General features: G+C 40.7%; 1 protein-coding gene across 2 annotated transcripts in view; it reads right to left on the reverse strand.

Annotated features, from left to right (window-relative positions):
* Positions 1-21,031, reverse strand: part of adcy3a (adenylate cyclase 3a) — a 47,587-nt gene that overhangs the window by 13,575 nt on the left and 12,981 nt on the right. For both annotated transcript variants that reach the window (XM_019262723.2, XM_019262722.2), the window contains exons 8-12: positions 19,653-19,818; positions 19,257-19,376; positions 18,434-18,576; positions 17,694-17,855; positions 17,474-17,561 (exon numbers count right to left, since the gene is read on the reverse strand). In XM_019262723.2, coding sequence (XP_019118268.1) covers positions 17,474-17,561; positions 17,694-17,855; positions 18,434-18,576; positions 19,257-19,376; positions 19,653-19,818 — 679 coding nt within the window. The remainder of the gene's footprint in view (positions 1-17,473; positions 17,562-17,693; positions 17,856-18,433; positions 18,577-19,256; positions 19,377-19,652; positions 19,819-21,031) is intronic.

Genomic DNA, 21,031 nt, shown 5'->3' on the forward strand with positions numbered 1-21,031 from the left:
AACTGATATTCAAATACGGGATTATATTCCATCTATTGATATCCGCTATAATTTCCTTTTTGAGGGGGCTATAATTAATTTCTTCTAGTTCTGATATGTCTAAAGGCAGGAGAATTCTGTTATGACTGTGGTCATATTTTTTGTAGTCTGCTGTGTTTGTTTGTGTGCCCTGTGTCCTTGTTGTCAATTTCTTATGTAAATAGGGATGTGCCATCCCCTGGACATGATTGGTGGAGTCATTCCAGGCCCTAGCCGTGATTGGCTACAGCTGGGAACCACCTGGGATATAAGGATCCAAGATGGCGGCCGTCAGGGGGACAACCAGCACTTCCCCTATCCTCCTCCTCTCCCAACTGGCCACATGTCCTTTCGTGAAATTCATTGTGCTAGATTAGAAGTAGTTTTTTGTTTGGAAAGTAGGGGTGGACTGCCATTTTGTGTTGATCTTGTTTTCTCCTGTTTTCGTTAGTTAGGGAGGTAAGTCCATTGTCATTTGTTTTCTGACATTAGTGATTTATTTTCCAGAGAGAATTGTTTTTGTTGTTGTTTTGACCTTGGTCCACCCTGAAGTTGAACCTTAGTTGGAGTTATTTGATCCCTGAGTTGTGTAAATAAATCATTTTCTTTTCTATACAAACTTGTTGTACGTGGCTACTTGGGACTTTTTTGGAACCTTTTCTTGTTATGCTCTAGGCACCCCTAGACTGGGGCGTAACAATTCCCAAAGATTTTATAAAACTTTTCTTCCAGTCTAGATGGTACCTGAAGTGGAGATGTTGGACCTAAACTAAGGACCTGAGTTTTTTTTAATTTAATTTATAACCTATGACCGATATTCATCTAAAACAGACATTAACTCCGGCAAACTCTGATGGGTTTGAAAGGCTAACGAGCACGTCATCCGCAAACAGGGCCAGCTTTTGTTCACCTGCTGCCATGTTTATACCTGTGATTTGGTTGTTCTGTCTAATCCACTGTGCCAAGGGTTAAAAAAAAAATTACAAATAGGTTTGGACTTAGGGGACAGCCCTGTCTTGTTGATCTCTCCAGCAAGAATGGGTCTGTGAGCTCCCCGTTGATTTTTAGTTTAGCTGATGGTTTATCGTAGAGGGCTTTTAATGTATTAATAATTACTTGATTGAAACCAAATTTCTCCATAGCACTGAATAAAAATTTCCATCTGACTGAGTCGAAAGCCTTTTCGGCGTCTAAACTAACCAACATGGCCTGTATTTTATTTTGATTCATAGGTCTGATAATTTGTAGGGACTTTCTAATATTGTCATGTGTCTGACGTCCTAAGACAAAGGCTCTTTGATCCATATTGATTATTTGGGGTAGAATTTTCTCAAGTCTCTTTGTGATAACTGAAGTTAATAATTTGTAATACACATTAAGTACACTAATTGGTCTGCAGTCTAATTTGTCCTTGCTTACCTTAGGTATAACTGTGACATAATTGTTTCTTTCCATGATGTCTGGGTTTCCCCTTTTGTCAGGACCCAGTTGAAAGTTTTTAGTAAAATAGGTGTCAGAACCTCCTTCAGTTTCTTTCCCACTCTACGCTGAATCCATCCGTGCCTGGGGATTTATTAGCTTTGAGTCTATTAGCTGGGTAGATTTCTTATTTTGAAATTTGAGAAGCTAATAATTTATTTTCTTCCTCTGTGAGTTTTGGTAGATTTGAGGATTTGAGTAGTGACTCTATTTTCTGGTCGGTATTGACTTGAGGTTGTTAAAAAAAATTTTTTATAATATGCTTTAAAACAGTTTGTAAGTTCCTGAAATTGGTGATTTGTTCTGGTGATTTTTTATGTTCAGATTCTAGGTTTTTCAGTTCAGTCTGGAGAGTCTTAATTTTAGATTCTCTTTGTTTCTTAAGAAAAGATGTCACTGCAACCACCCTCCCCCTCATTGCTGCCTTGCAGGCATCCCAGAGTATAGGTGGAGAAACCTCTCCATTATCATCAAACTCCAAATATTCTTTAATTTCTTTCGCAAACTGTTCTGTCCTGCTATTGTTGAGTACACTAGGATTTAGTTTCCAGTGTGTAAGTTTCCTCCTACAGGTCATTTTTAGGGACAGATAGAGTGGGCAGTGGTCTGAAAGGTCCATTGCTCTAGTATGGCAGTCTTGTACTTTGCTACTGTCTGTCCCAAATATTAAAAAGGGGATGAATAGAAGGTATAGTCTTTGACTGATGGATTTAGGTGTCTCCAGATATCAATTAGTCCTATTTCTGATAATAGTAAATTCATATTCTTTGTTATTTTTTGGGGGTGAGATATTCTTATCCCAGTTGAATCAAGGTTTGGGTTGTGACCTGGACTTCCGTTTCCGATAGACAGTAACGTTGGTATGAAAGAGCTGAAGAAATAACAAAAAAACTCCCAAAATGTCTATAGATTGACTAGTTGAAAATTATACCCTATAATGGAAATTAAAGAGTTATGGACCTGAGATCTGGAGCGGTGACTCAAGAATTTCAAAAACAAAAGAAAACGAAGAAGGGGCGTCATAAGTCTACAAACAAATCAGTAGAAAGCATGGCGACCGAAAGCAGTTTGGAGCGAAATTTGAAAGAAATGCTGACGGGCTTCAAAGACGAGATATCAAGGCAAATCAGAGATTTGCGACAAGATTTTAATACGTTCTCAACGGAGATTAAAGAAATGCGAGGGGACATTAACAACATCTGTTCCGAAATTGAAACAATCACACAGAAGAGACTGGCCTCCGAGAGGACCTCTTTTCGAGATTAACATTGAACATTGGAATATTGAGTGAGTAACAAGAGACATAACTCCAAATATGACCTTTCATGTTAAAATGTGAGAGAACAGTAAATAAGGGGATATAAAACTGTATTGAGGTATTACCTAAAATAGACAAATGGGAAATAGCCTTTTGATACCACAATGTTTACCTGGCTTATAGGGGCCTGTTTCTCCCCTGAGCTTAAGAAAACATCATACATCAGGGGCTTTCCAGTAAGACCTCTTTCCTCTATGAACTAAAGAGGGATATCTTGAGTAACCATGTGGAGGTTAAATTAATTGGAAGTCTACAACTGGGGTTTGGAGTAAGGTTTCTGGGGTCACTGGTGCACCTTATGGTTGAAATCACACATTTTTGTTTTAATATTCTATGGTTGAAATCGCTTATCTTTGTTTTATTTTGGCTCTGTTTACAAAGACGGGGAGTAAAATTAAAGAAACTGGTATGATTAAAGTACTCTCTTTGAACACGAATGGACTAAATAACCCCATTAAAAGGAAACGTGTACTACAACAGGTTAAGAAAGAAAAAGCAGGAATTGTCTATCTCCAAGAAACTCATTTAAACGATGTGGAACATGTTAAGTTAAAGAAACTGGCAGGAGCCCAGGTATTCCACTCTTCTCACACCAAGAGCCAAGAGAGGAGTAGCAATTCTTATTAATAAGAGTCTTGTGTTTCAAATAGAAAAGTGTTTCAGAGATAAAGAGGGAAGATATGTAATGGTAACAGGTGAAATAGACCAACAATGTATAACTTTGGTTAATGTTTATAATCCACCAGGGACAGGAGAAGAAATGTTACAAAAAATACTGCATCTGATCATGATGGAAGCAAAAGGTATAACAATAATGGGGGGAGACTTAAATTTAGTTATGAACAAAAAAATGGATACACAAAGTAAAAGTAAACATAAGGCAGTGAAAGCAGCAGCCCTATTGAAAAAAGCTGAAATGGAGATAGGATTACTGGATGTTTGGCAAACATTACACCCCCAAGAGAGGGGCTATACTTTCTACTCTGACGCGCATAATGTGTTTTCAAGACTGGATTATTATTTCATGTTTAAAGGGGATATTGCAAAAGTTTCTAAATGTGAGATACTACCTATATCTATTACTGATTATGCGCCAATAATAATGGAGATATTCTTGAATACAGAAAAGGGAGAAACTCTATGGAGAATGAATAATTCACTATTAGAATATCAGGTACAGTATTTAAGGAAAATATGGAGAACAGCATAAAATCCTTCTTCGAGATTAACGATAATGGGGAGGTGAGTAACACAATATTATGGGAAGCAGCTTAAGCAACATTAAGAGGAGAAATCATAGCATACTCATCTTAGAAAAAGAAACAAAAAGAAAAAGAAGGGAAAGAGTTAGAAACAAAGATTACGGATTTACAAAAAGAATACGAAAGGGTAAGGACAAAGGAAGTATATGCACAATTAAATATAACCAAAAAAGCACTTGAAGCAATAGAAGTAACAGAGATTGAGAAAAAATTAACATTCAGTAGACAAAACTTTGAGAATAGCCCTAGAGCACTGAAAAAACTGTCATCCGAACTGAAGAAACTGCAAGAAAAATCTACAGTAGTTATGATTAGAGATAAAAACGGTGCCCTCCATAGGGGAAAATCAAAAATCGCTGCATGTTTCAGGGAATTTTATCAAGATCTTTATACTCCAGAATTACATGCGAGTGGGCAGGATATCCATAATCATTTAAAGCAATTAAGTCTCCCGTTAGTGACTCAGGACCAAAACAAAAATTAAGTACAGTCAATAACAGAGGAAGAGATAGTAAAGGTTATTCAGAAAGGCCAAACCGGTAGACGTCCTGTTAGTGATGGATTTACTTACGAATTTTATAAAGAATTTCAACACGTACTAACACCAGTCTTACGTAGGGCTTTCAATGATATTCTGGAGACTGGAGTTTGGCCAACGACCTGGAGTACAGCAGTGATATCAGTGATTACCAGAGAAGGAAAAGACCCAGAAAACTGCTCATCATATAGACCCATATCACTACTAAATGTGGATCAAAAGATATTTACAGCAGTAATGGCGAGTAGACTTTCAGATTCACTCCCTGAGTTAATTAATTTTGACCAAACTGGTTTTGTTAAAGATCGTTTTCTTGGTGATAACATTCGAAAGACAATTTATATTGTGGATCATGCCTCAAGAATAAAGAAATCAATGTTGACACTAATGCTGGATGCAGAAAAGGCATTCGATCGTTTATTATGGCCTTTTCTAATGGGAGTATGTGAAAAATTTGGCTTCCATTAGAGATTCATAAACTTGTTAAAGGGCATGTATAAGGATCCAAGTGCAAAGGTAAGAGTAAATGGGACACTTTCTGAAAAATTTACAATCAAAAGGGGTACAAAACAAGGGAATCCATTAGCACCACAGTTGTTTGCCTTATGTATTGAACCACTTGCAGAGAAAATAAGAAAAAACATAAAGATAAAAGGACTCCTTATTGAGGACACAGAACATAAAATTGCATTGTACGCTGATGATGTAATTTTATATTTGACGGATGTATGTAATTGATGTATGTAACTCTTTACCTATATTAATGGAGGAAATAGGAAAATATAGCTCACTAAGTAATTCCTTTAAAAGACAATTTGATTTTAAATGGGACCCGACTAAGGTGAAGTATTTGGGAGTGGATATACCTAATAATTTTGAAAATGTATATGCCTGTAACTATGGGAAATTGGAAAATGCAATAAAAAAAGACCTGAGTAGGTGGAAACTGATACCTTTCAAATTATTTGAAAAGATTAGTATACTTAAGATGAATATCCTGCCACGTTTCCTATTCTTATTCCAGAACCTCCCACTATTTGTACCATACACATCATTTAAACAGTGGGACAACCTACTGAGAAAATTCATATGGAATGAAAAGAGCCAAGAGTAAAAATAAAAACTCAACAAACAAAGGAAAGAAATAGGGGGCCTTGCACTGCCTAACTTAATTAATTATTATAATGCTGCACAGTTAAAAGCAATATTAATTATGAACAACAAAAACTGGAGACCAAAATGGAAAGAGGTGAAAGCTGACTTGGTAGGACAGTGTAACATATGGCTTCCATTAAGTAAAACTAAACTATATAATTTTACAGGAACACACACTATTAAAATATGGAGGAGGCTGTGTAAAGCAGTGAAGTCTAAGGATAAAGACTGGGCTTGCTTAAGAGAAATACAAAAAGACCCAGAGTTCCTCCCAAATAAAGTGGATAAGGCTTTTAAAATATGGGAAAGTAAAGGTCTGGTACCAGCGCCGGTTCTGGCCACATGTGCGCCCTCTGGGCCCCCCCCCCACCCGAGGCGAACATTTTCTCGTGCGCCCTCGCGGCTGCCTGTGCGCCCCTGGATGCGCCGCGCGATGTCGAAAGGTAGAAAAAATAAACAAGACAGTTATCCCGGAGAAGATGACTCTGATGACCGCTGTGCCACGCTGGCGGATGCGTGTGAAGCTAACGCTAACGTTGCTGGCTCCCCATCACCTGCCACCTTGGAAGACATCCTGGTAGCCATAAAAACGCTTGACAGGAGGGTAGACACACGGTTCACCGAGCTTAACGGAGTTATCGCGGACTTTAAAGTTGCCTTAACCGAAGTCAGCGAGCGGGTGTCGTCTACTGAGGCCGCCACCGAGTCACATGAGAGGCGACTAGAGCGGCTGGAGGAGCGATATGACGCATTAGCCTCCCAATGCAAACAGCAACAAGCCAAGCTGGAGGACCTCGAGGCCCGTTCCCGTCGGCAGAATATTCATATTGTCGGGATCAAGGAGAAGACAGAAAACAGCCGGCCTACAGAGTTTGTATCTAAGCTGCTTCCTAAACTGCTCGGAGAGGAGCACTTCAACCTTCCAATAGAAGTGGACCGTGCCCATCGGAGCCTGGCTCCGGCTACAGACGGCAGAGCGAGAGCCATCATCGCCAGGTTACACTACTATCAGGTTAAAGAGCTAGTGCTACGGCTCGCAAGAGAGAAGGCTCCTCTACAATACGATGGGCGCCCAGTGTATATTTTTCCGGACTTCACTTCGGCCACAATGAAGAAACGTCAGGCTTTTCGAGCTATTCGGGAGAAGCGCAGAGCCAAATCCATCCGATGTGGATTTCGACATCCAGCGTGGTTCGTGGTCACGGTCAATAACAACACCAGCACGTTTACCACCCCGGCCGAAGCCGAAGAGTTTCTGAGCCGTGAGGCTGATGGATGGGACGCAATCGCCAGCGCTTCTCCTCGCCGGGAAACGGAGTAATATCCTAGTCACGCTATGTCATAAATGCTGCCACACGAAAGGATGGCGTAAGTCAATGTTATTTGACAAAGACAGTTCACAAGATATGTTCATGTTCAGTCGGCGCAAGGACTAAGTAATTTTTTTTTATTTTTTTTTTTCAATGCCTGTATGTGAAGCGGGGTGTCTCCCCTGTTTGGAGAGAGATGGATAGTTATACCGCTAGTCTGAGCCACCAGCTGGTCTCTAAGTCTAGTATTGACTTAAAGTTAGGGGTATGGAAGCACTGCTCCTGTGTTCTTAGGGAAGGGTTTTGCGTTCTTTATGGGGTGTTTTATCAGCTCATCTGTCAGTTCGCATTTATTGAGTATGCATGGTCACAGTCATGGAAAATGTTTTTATTTTATTTTTTATTGTACATATAGTTTATGTTGACCGATCTACATGGACACAGCAATGTAAAAGTTAAAATAACTAGCTGGAACGTTAGAGGGATGAACAGCCCACTGAAAAGAGGGAAGGTGTATGCACATTTGCGTGCACTCAAGTCTGACATATACTTTCTTCAGGAGACGCACAAAAATCAGCAGCAAAAATACTTTGTCCCTCGTGGGCCTCCCAGGTTTATCAGTCAAACTTCAGTACAAAATCCAGAGGTGTCGCAATTATGATAAGAAAAAATATACCATTTATCCATTCTCAAACCATTTCAGACCAGAGGGGTAGGTATGTGATAGTCAGTGGGACTCTGAACTCCATACCGTTAGTATTAGTAAATGTTTATGGGCCAAATTTTGACGACCCGCTTTTTTTTCAGAACCTCTGCAAGGCTTTGCCAAATTTAGCAGATTCGAGTGTAATTATGGGTGGCGATTTCAACTACGTTCTGGATCCCATTCTTGATCGACAGCACTCCCAAACTAGTACTAGTACATGTAGAAACAGTGGCACACTTAACAATCTTATGCAATCTTACAACCTGGTAGATATTTGGAGACTTCTTCATCCCACCACAAAGGATTTTTCCTTTTTTTCCACAGTACATAAGTCCTACTCTAGGATTGATTTCTTTTTGTTGGATTCTAAACTGTTACAGTCAGTAATCGACTGCACATACCACAATATACTAATATCTGATCACGCTCCTGTTTCGTTAAGTCTTGACTTGAACCACAAGAGAGGTGAACATAGCTGGCGTTTGAATAATGCACTACTGAAAGATGAAGAGTTTTGTACCTATCTCTCTGATAAAATAGAAACATATTTAAGCACCAACGATGGGGGCGATGTAGATGATTCCACTCTGTGGGAGGCCATGAAGGCTGTCCTTAGGGGCCATATAATATCGTATGAGATAGCTAAGAAAAAAAAATCTAAACTAAGATTGACTGAAATTGATGATCAATGGGCCAAGCTAGAAGCTTCATATAAAACTGAACGTAAAATAGAAGTGCTTAATAAAATAACCGCCCTACGGTATGAATATAATTCTTTAATGTCAGAAAACGTATTAAAATTACTAAACTGTGTCAGACAGAGATATTTTGAGCTAGGCGACAAACCGCATAGGGTATTAGCTCGCCAGCTGAGGCAAATGCAGGCTTCCAAAGCCATACATTGTATTCAATCTGAGGGAGGTACTTTGCATACGGACCCAGTGAAGATCAATGAGTGTTTTGCGGATTTCTATGCTAATGTTTACAGGTCACAGGGCGACCTAGACTCTCAGGCTTTTGCTAATTTTTTTGAGAATTTAAACCTACCCAAACTATCGTTGGACTCAGTCGATATGCTTGATAAAAGTATCAATTTGGAGGAGATTACACAGGTTATCTCTTCATTCCCCAATAATAAGGCGCCAGGTCCGGATGGTTTTAATGTAGAATTTTTCAAAAAATTTGTCTCTAAGCTATCACCTTTGCTCTTACGGATGTTCAACCATGCGATGTTGACCTCTGGTTTGCCGCCTACCTTATACAAAGCTAACATCTCGCTAATTCCAAAGCCAGGCTGTGACCCTCAGGGGGTGTCATCATACCGCCCGATCTCGTTATTGCCCATCGAAACCAAAATTCTTAGTAAAGTTCTGGCCAATAGACTTAAGAATTGCATATGTTCTGTCATACATCCAGATCAAATGGGCTTTATGCCTGGTCGACATATGTATTTCAATCTACGCCGACTTTTCAACATATTATATGCCAAGCATTCAGGAGAGGCGGTTGTTATATCATCATTAAACCCCTCGCTGCTAGTATCAGACAGAGTCCTTTAATCTATCCTATTGACATGTTTGGCTATAAGCACTGTCTTTCGCTGTATGCCGATGATATCCTCCTGTACATTTCCCAACCACAAGTATCAATACCTCCTCTTCTGGCTCTCATTAACAAATTTGGCAATCTTTCAGGATTCTCCATCAATTGGGAGAAAAGTGAACTTATGCCAGTCTCTGCAACTGTCAATAAGGAATATTTACAATCTATTCCATTTAAGAAATCCTACAAAACTTTTACATATTTAGGTGTGACTGTCACCAAAAACCCAAATGAGCTCCTCCGATTAAACTGGCAAAGTAAAATTGAGAAACTTAAAACCAATATCGAATTTTGGAAAACCCTCCCAATATCCATGGTTGGGAAGATGAATGCAATCAAGATGATCGTATTGCCCCGCTTTCTCCATCTTTTCCAATCCATTCCATGTTTTATTCCATTAACATGCTTTAAACAGTTAGACTCAATCATTATGCCTTTCATTTGGAGTTATAAAACTATTAGAATCTCTAAAAAACACCTATCAAAACCAAAGGATGTGGGAGGGTTTGCATTACCAAATTTTAAATTATATTATTTGGCTGCGCATCAGGTCATTCTGTCGTGGTGGAAAAAGGGCCCTCCTTCGGAGGCAGACTCCTGCCCTGCGTGGCTGTATACAGAAAGAATGCTCTGCAAAAAAACTTCATTACCCGCTCTTCTTAACAGTCCTACTGCTGTTAAAAAGACATACTTTAATAACAGTTTTGTAATTGGTAACACAATAAGAATCTGGAAACAGATAAAACACCACATTGAGGCTCCAAAAACCTACTTAGACACTCCAATATATGAAAACCATTCTTTTTTGCCGGGTCTGACTGATAACGTTTTCCTCCTCTGGAAACAGAAAGGCATTCGCAACATACGTGATCTATACGTTAATGGCACTTTTGGATCATACTCGCAACTCATGGCTAAATATGACATTCCTAAATCTGGCCTTTTTCGATTCTTTCAAATCCGAAATTATGTCAGGACGCATTTACCCAACTTTGAGATCTTGGCAGAGCATGGGGTCCTTGAGGCAATGAACAAATGTGACCCTGGTGCTAAAGGGGCAGTTTCATTCTTTTACCAGATTCTGCAAAACAACACTTCATCGAAAACAGCAAGTATTAGGCAGGCGTGGAGGGATGAGCTGAATGTAGAATTGGAAGAAAAAGTATGGGATGAATGTCTGAAAAGTATACATGACTGTTATGTAAATGTCAGGCATTGCCTCATGCAGTTTAAGACATTACATAGACTCTATTACTCCAGAGAAAAACTGCACAGTTTTTTTCCTGATGTCTCACCCATTTGCAACAGATGCAAGTCTGCGACTGGTAATTTAGCACACTCCTTTTGGTTATGTAGTAAATTGTACACATACTGGAAAAATATTTTTCATTGCTTCTCTATGGCTTACACGGGACTCACACCGAACGCGGAACAGAAGCGGAACGGAAGCGGAACGGTACTTTGCCCGGTGTCAACTCACACCGGACGCGGATCAGCCGCGGAACGGCAGCGGAGCGAGCCGGCCGTATTCACGCGAGATCACGAGATCACGCGAGAATCCTCTCGACCCCTGCGGGGAAGTGGCCATTGCACCCACCATACGATATGTGCGCTAAGAGAAATGGCGACACATGCTTCACCTGAGGATTGAGACTTTGTAATGAAGACAGAGACGGAATGTTCAAAAAAAGTGGGCCCTGTTCTGCAAATGCTCCAAAGAAAAGACTAGTGTGTCAACGTGGAATACCTGTGACCTGTGATCTATTATGTACATACTAAATGAGCTGATTCTGTTCATGTTCTATTTGTGCGTTTTGGGGTGGGGGGAGGGTCTTGTTTTTTTTGTTTTATTTGTTTTTCCCTGTGCGTCCTGTGTTTCTTAAATTTTGAAAACAATAAACATATATATGAAAAAAAAAAGTGATAGTACTAAAATGTAACTGGACAAATTTACCAAATACTACAACAGAATGAAGAAGGGCAACAAATCATATCAGAGAGAGTGGAGGTGAACTGAATAAATCTATTTTGGAGAGAAAGAAATGGGAAACAGAGTTTTAAAGAAATCTATAGCCACCTAGATCCATATCTGGCAGGATTCGCTTGGAAGGTGAATAAAGATTTTTAGATCACCATCACACATAAACACACACACACAACACATTTCAGTTGCTGGAGAAATTGTGGGTTAGTAATGCAAACCACACACATATCTTCTATACGTGTGGTGATTAAAATCCTACTGGGAAAAGGTAAGTGGCTCTAAAAACAAATCTTGAAGTAGATATTCTAATAGGCAGCATATATAATATTGGGTTACTCCCTGTGTGATGTTGACACACTACACATCTTGATTCTGAATTACTGCACTTAAACAAATAAACAGAAATTGGAAAACACCTGTCCACCTAAGGTTAGACTCTGTGGAAGAATGTATGGATGGGAAGGTGACTTATAGCATTATTAAAAAGAAGTGTTTAAAAAAGAGGGAACTTTACCGTTGATACGAGATGGATTGGGGTGTGTGTTGATAAGTAGTGAGTATTGTGTGTGTGTGTGTGTGTGTGCATGTTGTGTGTGTGTGTGTGTGTGTGTGTGTGTGTTGTGTGTGGGGGGGGGGGGGGGGGGGGGGGGGGGGGGGGGCGCGTACAACATACATGGGGGGGGGGGTTGTACAGAGGCAAAGAAGTAACAAGTCATAGTCTGAACATGTATGTTTCCTCTATTTTATATTATTTTATATGTTTTTTTAAATGTATTATTATTTCTTTTGAGGTATATTTGCAAATGGTTCTGAATGAGTGTACACCAACCAAATGGACAAAACTATGATGGAAATATGGTATAATATGTGTACATTAGATACTCAGAGGCATATATGTAAACATAGATGTATAGTTTTACTTAATTTGTTTGATTGATTGTTTATTTGGTTGTTTATGATTTGAAGGCTCTTAATCACACATACACAGGGTGGGGTGAAAAAAAAAGTGTGTGATGATTGGGAAAGGAACTGTTAAATGTAATCATTGCTTGACACAATAAAGTATAAAAAAAAAAAAAAAACAAGCTGGAATTAACAGGTGTGTTGCTTTAGTAACAGTATTTTTAAACTAGAAAATTTCTAAAGAAATTTTGAGTGTGTGTGACTCTGGCCCCGTCGCCCCCCATACGTTATTACTGACCCTGCTCAGCAAATTCAGTACTAGAAAATTCCTGCAGAACTTTTGAGAGTGACGAGTGGGCTGCTGCCGGGGGTCTGTATTCCAAAAGAACACATCAAATAGTCATTTTTAACATGTTTATTTAGACACAGGAGCAGCTAGCGCTTACGCGCTAGCAATTAACATTAGCATGTTAGCATTAGCATGTTATCCTTAGCATGTTAGCACTGATGTGCTAGCAATTACCATTAGCATGTTACCATTCGCATGTTAGCGCTGATGCGCTGACACGCTATCAATAACATTAGCATGTTAACATTAGCATGTTAACATTAGTATGTTAGCGCTGATGTGCTGACACACTAGCAATTAGCATGTTAGCATTAGCATGTTAACATTAGCATTTTAGCATTAGTATCTTAACAATAGCAATTAGCATGTTAGCGATGATGCGCTGATGCACTAGCAATTAACATTAACATTAGCATGTTAGCATTAACATGTTAATATTAACATGTTAACATTAGTAATTAATATTAGCATGTTAACATTACCATGTTAGCGCTGATGCATTAGAAATTAGAATGTTAGAATTAACAATTACCATTAGCATGTTAACATTTTAACATTAGCATGTTAAAATGTATGCGCTAAGAATTAACATTAGCATGTTAACATTAGCATTTTAGTGCTGATGCGCTGACATGTTAGCAATTACCATTAGCATGCTGGCATTAATGTACACATTAGCATGCATTTAATTCTTAGTGGCAAATGTTAATTAACATGTTAACATTAACATGTTAACATTAACATGTTAGCGTTGATGTGCTGACGCGCTAGCAATTAACATTAGCATGTTAATGCTGATGCGCTAACGTGCTAGCAATTACCATTAACATGTTAGCATTAAGATGTTAACATTAGCATGTTAGCGCTGATGCACTGACGCGCTAGCAATTACTATTAGCATGTTAGCATTAACAATTACCATTAGCATGTTAACATTAGCATGTTAGTGTTGATGCGCTAAGAATTATCATTAGCATGTTACCATTAGCATGTTAATGCTGATGCGCTGACGCGTTAGCAATTAACATTAGCATGTTAAGTGCTAACGCGCTAGCTGCTCTGCTGTCTCTGTCTGCTATTTTAGACAGACAAGCTCAAATTAAGTGCCAAGAACTACTAAAATGGCCACCGCTCGGCTTCTGCCTGCTGGCCCCTCCCCCCTCTCCTCCTTCAAGCAGGCTGAGGTTGCCAAGCAACCAGGACCAACTCTAATCAGCTGCACCTGTTAGAATGTCAGTTGGAAATCCTGACAGAGACAGAGAGAAAATGCTGAGACCTTCCCTTGAACAGGAAGGATTTCTGGCCAAACCGTATTTCCAATCATTGAAACGGCTTAACCTGAAGCAGGCTGAGCCCTTCCTGATCGTCTACATAGGCATTTTGTGTTGATAAAGTCAAGAAATGTGCTCTTGGGAGCAATTGAAAGAACGTTACTTCTGCTTTCCTCCAGAAAATTTTCTGCCTTTTTAACATGGGAGTCTATGAGGCTGTCGATGGGTGCTGCTGCCGAATCTTTGCGTCTCCCGCCAAAACTATATGTCTGACAGCTTTAGCAGGTGAATGTGAGTGAGACGACAAATTTTGCTACGTTTCTATGTATAAATCGTGTCTGTAGTGGTACATTTGAGGCCACGGTAGTCAAATACGTTTTATTTTTTCACTGACAGTTGTCTCTCCTCTCCACTCTAGTGATGACATCACGCACTCTAGCTCTCGATAGTTCTCGCAATACACACCCATTCATTTTTTTGCCGTGGTTTTTGGTGATTTTTGGCAAAACCGTTTTCCGAAACTCTTAGAAAAGTCATAGCACACCGCACGTTTTGACACCCTGTTTGTGTATGTGCGACAAAACTCTGGGAGGAGAAGTGAGCCAAAAAACGGGCGTAAGAATAATAATAAGCGCGGTGGATAGCATATAATGGCATATAGTGTGCCTTACACGCACACTCAATAAAGAGAGGTAGTAAAAGGAACAGTTCACCTCCCTTTTTTTCCAGTCCTCTCACATAGTGATCTGCACAGGTTTTAGTGCTTTCAACAATGGGATTATCTTCTAAACTCCTGGAGCTTTTCTTTCACCCGTGACTCCATTTGTTTTCCTCCGTTATCCTTCAGTATCCTCTCCTCTAAGTTGGAGGACAGGTCCTCTCTGACAGCGGGCACCTCCATCCCCCATGCCCGCAGTTCCCGTGTAGCTTGATGTGTGTCCTCGTAGGTCCGTGGGCCGGTGCTCCAGTGGATCCGGATCGTCGTGAAAGGTGTTTGGAAACGAATGCCGTTTTCTTTCAGAGCTTTTTTAATTCCTCCATAGGCTTTGCGTTTTTCCATGACTTTGTGTGTATAATCATGGTCAAATCGGTTTATTGTTAAGATTAATTTTCTTTTTCCAGGCCAATGTCAATACCGTTTCCTTGACATCATGCTGCTGAAAGTTTATCACAATGGACCGAGGTGTAGCGTCCCGGCTTGCGGGTCAAAGCTCTATGAGCCCGCTGAATCCGCAGAGACATACCTTCGGGGAGGGTCAGCTCCGTGGTCAGCACTTTTTCCATAGACTTTATCATCGAGTCGCCCTCTGAGCTCTCCGGTACACCATAAACTTGTATGTTACTTTCCAAATCGCCGACTATTTAAACAATTTCCCTACGGGGATTAATAAAGTACTTCTTCTTCTTCTGATTTGCCGCAACCTGTGTTGCTCTCTCAACAGGCTCAGCAGAGCATCTTTCATTGCAGCGCCACTTGTTTCCATATCCGAAATGCGCTTCTCTGCATCGGTGATCGCCTGATCATGGCCCTTTAGCCTGGTCCCGACCTCAGTTAGCTTCTCGTTAGCTCGTGTCTCAGCGTTACTAGCTCATCCTTGAAGTATTTATTTAAATCTCCCTTGGGTTCAGAGATGGCTAAGTAAACGTCATTTTTGAAGTCACGGATATTGTTCGAGATAGTTGACAGTTCCTGAAACAGCTTGTCTGTAGACTCACCTCCATCTCCATCATCTATTTATCACAATTTTCATTTAGAGTCAGAATATTGGGCGATATAACATTTCCATAGGGTCTTTTAGAAATGAAAGCCATGCTTGGCAGCTTGAATGATTAAATGATTAATCTCACACTTTTGGGGCTTATTCCCAAATCCAAATTTAAAGTATCTCTGCTGCATTTTGGTAAGCAGTGATATGGACAGAGTGATTGATATTGTATTTGTATTTCAGTTTGGTGATTCTTTCAAACATCTTAAGAGTTGCTAATATGTTGATCTGTTTGATTGACAGGTGCCATATTCTTTTAGTCTAGTCCTCTCTCTTTTTGCAATTCAAGGCAATGTCCCTGAGAGAAAGACACAATCGCCATCCTTCAGAATGTTGTTGAATGTGTGTGTACTGTAGTCTGTTCTTCAGGTGTCAAATTGCTTCTACTACCTCAAAGTCTCTTGAGTCAAATCTGAGAAGAAGAGGATCTTCATATTGTAATATGTAGAATGTTTCTTAGTGGCCAGCCTGGGGAATATGTTCAAAGACTGTGGGTAGTGTAGCCTTGTGACCTGGTTGAGAGGGCCCCGTGTCTACCCTGTAACTAAATTTGAAAGTTTGCCCATAGTAGATGAGAGTTATTGATTTGATAAGAGTGAAATGTTTAAAATGTTTTGGACTTTCTGACTTTCTGTGTCCACACATTTGTGTTTGCATCATCTGACTGTGTTCATTAGTGCTGGTGAATATGTCAAACCTATAGGCCTTCCTTCAGCAGAGATTTTGACTCTGCAGGAACCTAATGACATGAATGAGGGCTCCATTCCATGTGGGTATCTCAGTATTCTTACACCACACCTGGGACACCTACATGGAACTGACCCATCATTCATGTTATTAGTTACACCTGAAGCTTCCTTCTGTGACATGGTGGTGGTAAGTACCCTAGATCCCTGAGCATTATTTACAGCGACTCTGCATTTTGTCAGTCCATGTGATGGAGCGCCTGACTGTGTGCATGCTGCTGTCTGACTGACCTGATCTGGTCTGAGTGCAGCCTGTGAGTCAGTCAATACTGGCCTGCCTGCTGGTTATCAATACATCTGAATTTCCATGACGAGGTGGAATCAGAAGTACTGTTCCAGCACACACACACACACACACACACACACACACACACACACACACACACACACACACACACACACACACACACACACTAAAGCCTGGTTTTCCAAGCTAATGTAGTGCTGCTGCCTTCCGTATGACAAAGCATAAAGGAAGAAACTGACGTTGAATATGTCTCTAGACACATGACGGCCTCACCCAAATGTGTCAATTAGCAGAACAGACTCCTCACAGTGTTCAGCCTCCTAACACTGATGTGGACCTTGTCAGAGCAATAACTACTGCTGTGCGTGGAAATCCTGAGCTTGTAGAAAAGTCAGAATTTAAGCATATGGTGGTGCTCGAGGCCCACTACAGTGTGTCTTCATGTGAACATTCCAATCGGTTCATTGTGCTGTTCTGTATAAATGCGTTCCAGGGGCAGTTGTTACGGAAAGAACGTCATTTTGATTCCACATCCATACTTAACACAAAGGCACAATATTATCTCACCCTTGAAAGGAAAGGGAGACATATCTCTAATACCATAACTTAAGACATATTTGTGAGAGGCAGGAGGACAAGTCATGTTTCCAGCTTTAAAATGGATACACACTGGGATTTGACCTAGATGACCTGACACAGTTGTTGGCAGTCACCACGTAAGGAAAAGGGGCTTCTAACTGATACCTGGTCCTACTAGGTAGTGGAAACACAGTATTTAAAACATGACATGTAAAGGCATAAAAATGTGTTGGAACTCACTCGAGGGAAGATGGCGGCCAGAGAACAGATTGTCAGGATGAGCAACAGGACTTCTCCCACTGCAAACGTGATGTAGTTTGCAATCAGCCTGCTCCACAACAAATAAGCATACAGAAAACCCTTGAGAGAACTATACAGCCCTTCAACTTGTCCAGATTCAGTATCCAAGTCCAGACTCTCTCATTTCAAAGTTTGAGAGTAAATAAGCTTGTAAACTGACCAGGGGTCTATGAGGGCCTCCATAGCTGCAGTGAAGAGCAAGACCACGCAGGAGCAGCAGAATGCAGCTCCACTTTGTTTCTCCTTCTCCACTGAGTAACGAGTCTCAAGGTCTGGATCCACAAACCTCAGGGAGAGCCTATTGGTGTGCTTCCCCTTCAGACTGATGACACAAGATGACGTCAGCACTCACATCAAATGTAAAACATCAGTATTACATTATCTACAGTTTATCTGTGAAACATTTTTATATTTAACAAGGTTGTGTGTCATTTCAGTTTGCTGCCATATATGCACAAGGAGAGGGCCATTTCCATGAAACAAAAGTTGAATCTGGCGACCTCTGTGGACAAAAGTGGTACTGTTTCCACCACCTCATTTGTTTCATTTCAAGGAGAATCAGAGTGAATCCGACCCGGTGGCAGGCATCCAGAATTACTGTACAGAAATACATTTCTTGCTGAAGGTTGTGTTTGTTTATGCAGGTCATATGGAGACATAAAGGCTTGTTGTACATACATGTTGCTCAGGAAAATATATTTGTTCAATTTACAAAAATATTTTGTGAGGTATAAGTTACCGACTGTTTCCAGCATGGTCTCAGTTATTTATGTCATTAGTGTATGTGTGTGTCCTATCTGGCAACAAGGAGAGAGTTCAGAGTGCCAGGTACTCTAAAGATAAGCGTGACGGAAGCAGCATCAGGAAGAAAAAGTTCAAACAGTAAGGAAGTTGACTCACGCTTGGACTATCTCCCTCTCCAGCAGAGCCTCATTGAGCAGTTTGTTGAGCTCCTGTTCATTCTCCTGAGCATCGATCACCCTTTCAGCCAAGTCCCGCAGCCGCAACCTTCTGCGGGGGTTAGGAAAAGATGGATTCACCACCTGAAAGAGAATGAAACACCCAAATATTCCATTTCTATATCTGATATTTACTATATCAATGCCATGACCATATCAACTAACTAATCAGTCAGGTAGTGAAGTTAAGCTTCATGCAGCTCTGCATCATCCCCAAACTCTGATGAGTTTTCTGTACTTCTGACATGGAGAAAGTACATCACAGAAGTCCTGTCCCCATATCACACTGTGAGAGAACAACACACTGTGAAGATCATCTGACCAAAGAGTCCCAACATCCACAAAGTGTTATGGAGACAGAGTGCATAAAAAGCGATATAAATAAAGTTGATTTGAGAGGTGAGTCCAGTGTTTTTGTGGTCTGCAGATGATGACTCTAACTCTTTGGAACTTTATTTTGGATGGGCAAAATGTCACGACTGAACACAAAATGATCTCATAGTCTAACACAATGATAGTATGCTGATAGTATGACTCGGGAACAGATAATGTGTCATGAAACATTGTGGGAGAGAATTCCACTTTGAACGTATACAGGTCCAAAGTTTCACTCCTGTCAATGCTGTTGTGAGCAGGGCTTGAGATGAGCTACATTTTCAGTATCAATGTAAAGTTTTGACAGCCTGTGACTCAGAGTGTGAGTTATAAAACAGTCACCAGTGTGACTCTTTCCTTTTTAATATAGGTGATGATTTCTTTGTTACCCTTGTGTCCAGTTCTTCTGGTTCTTCCGGTGTGGTGCAGGCTGTATTAACACTCCCGTTACACTCTGTGGTGTTGATCAGCAGTGGGGAGTTTCCATTGGAAGAGGTCACAGACAGCTTCTAATGTGACACAAGCAAAGTACTGCGTGAACACGATGAAAGGTTGACAGCCTTTTCTTCCTTCGCCTTTTACATTTCAGAAAATATCCATGTGTTTTGAATGCTGAACATGCTGTAGACTTTCTTACTTTTTAAAAAGACGAACAAAGAATTTAAATGTGACTTTTCATCTAACATGTCATCACTCTCCCTGTGCTGAATAAGCTGTCTAAATATAAGACCAACATTTGATTAGCCAAATATTTGCAGTGTGGGTGTGTAGCAGGTTTGACTCACGACACCATTGATGCCATTCTTTCCCACAGGACCTTTAGGAACAACCACCAGGTAGGTCTCGATACCGCGCTCCCTCAGGTAGTCACAGCGCTCCCCCCCATTCCCTGGCTCCACATCAAACTCACCATGAAGACACTCCATGGTGCTCTGTGAGATGTGGACACGACTGGTCCACACAGACAGACAGACACAGACAAACAGACACAGACAGACACAGACAAACAGACACAGACAAACAGACACACAAACAGACACAGACAAACAGACAAACAGACACAGACAGACACACAGACAGATACAGACAAACAGATACAGACAGACACACAAACAGACGCACACACAGACAGACACAGACAGACACAGACAAACAGATACAAACAGACACACAAAAAGACACACAGACAGACACAGACAGACAGATACAGACAGACATACAGACAGACGCACAGACAGACAGACACAGACAGACACACAGACAGACACAGACAAACAGACACACACAGACAGACACACAGACAGACACAGACAAACAGATACAAACAGACACACAAAAAGACGCACAGACAGACACAGACAGACAGATACAGACAGACATACAGACAGACACACAGACAGACAGATACAGACAGACACACACAGACACACACACACACAGGTTGAGGATTAGGAAGGTCATTGTAAATGGACTGTATGCATTCAGTCAATTTAAAATGACAATAATAATAACAATAATAATAATAATAATAATAATAGAGTGATGAATTACAACAGTAGACTACAGGACAACATGAAGTGAAAATGTTTGGTTCTTTTTAAAGATATTTAATTATTCTCAGTGTAAAATGTGTGCTGATCAACCCACAGAGGGATCTACAGAACCTTTAGCCTATTTTATTGTGTTGGCTGTCGTCTTCGATCACCAGCTGGCAGCTGTTTTCAGTGTACATGTGCTGCTCAGGAGCAGACAGACACAGTTAGAGAGTAGCTGGTGGACATGGTGACGAGTGAGTGAGTGAGTGAGTGAGTGAGTGAGTGAGTGAGTGAGTGAGTGAGTGAGTGAGTGAGTGAGTGAGTGAGTGAGTGAGTGAGTGAGTGAGTGAGTGAGTGAGTGAGTGAGTGAGTGAGTGAGTGAGTGAGTGAGTGAGTGAGTGAGTGAGTGAGTGAGTGAGTGAGTGAGTGAGTGAGTGAGTGAGTGAGTGAGTGAGTGAGTGAGTGAGTGAGTGAGTGAGTGAGTGAGTGAGTGAGTGAGTGAGTGAGTGAGTGAGTGAGTGAGTGAGTGAGTGAGTGAGTGAGTGAGTGAGTGAGTGAGTGAGTGAGTGAGTGAGTGAGTGAGTGAGTGAGTGAGTGAGTGAGTGAGTGAGTGAGTGAGTGAGTGAGTG

This window comes from Larimichthys crocea, chromosome XIII, assembly GCF_000972845.2.
Source record: "Larimichthys crocea isolate SSNF chromosome XIII, L_crocea_2.0, whole genome shotgun sequence".
NCBI classification, from domain to species: Eukaryota; Metazoa; Chordata; class Actinopteri; family Sciaenidae; genus Larimichthys; species Larimichthys crocea.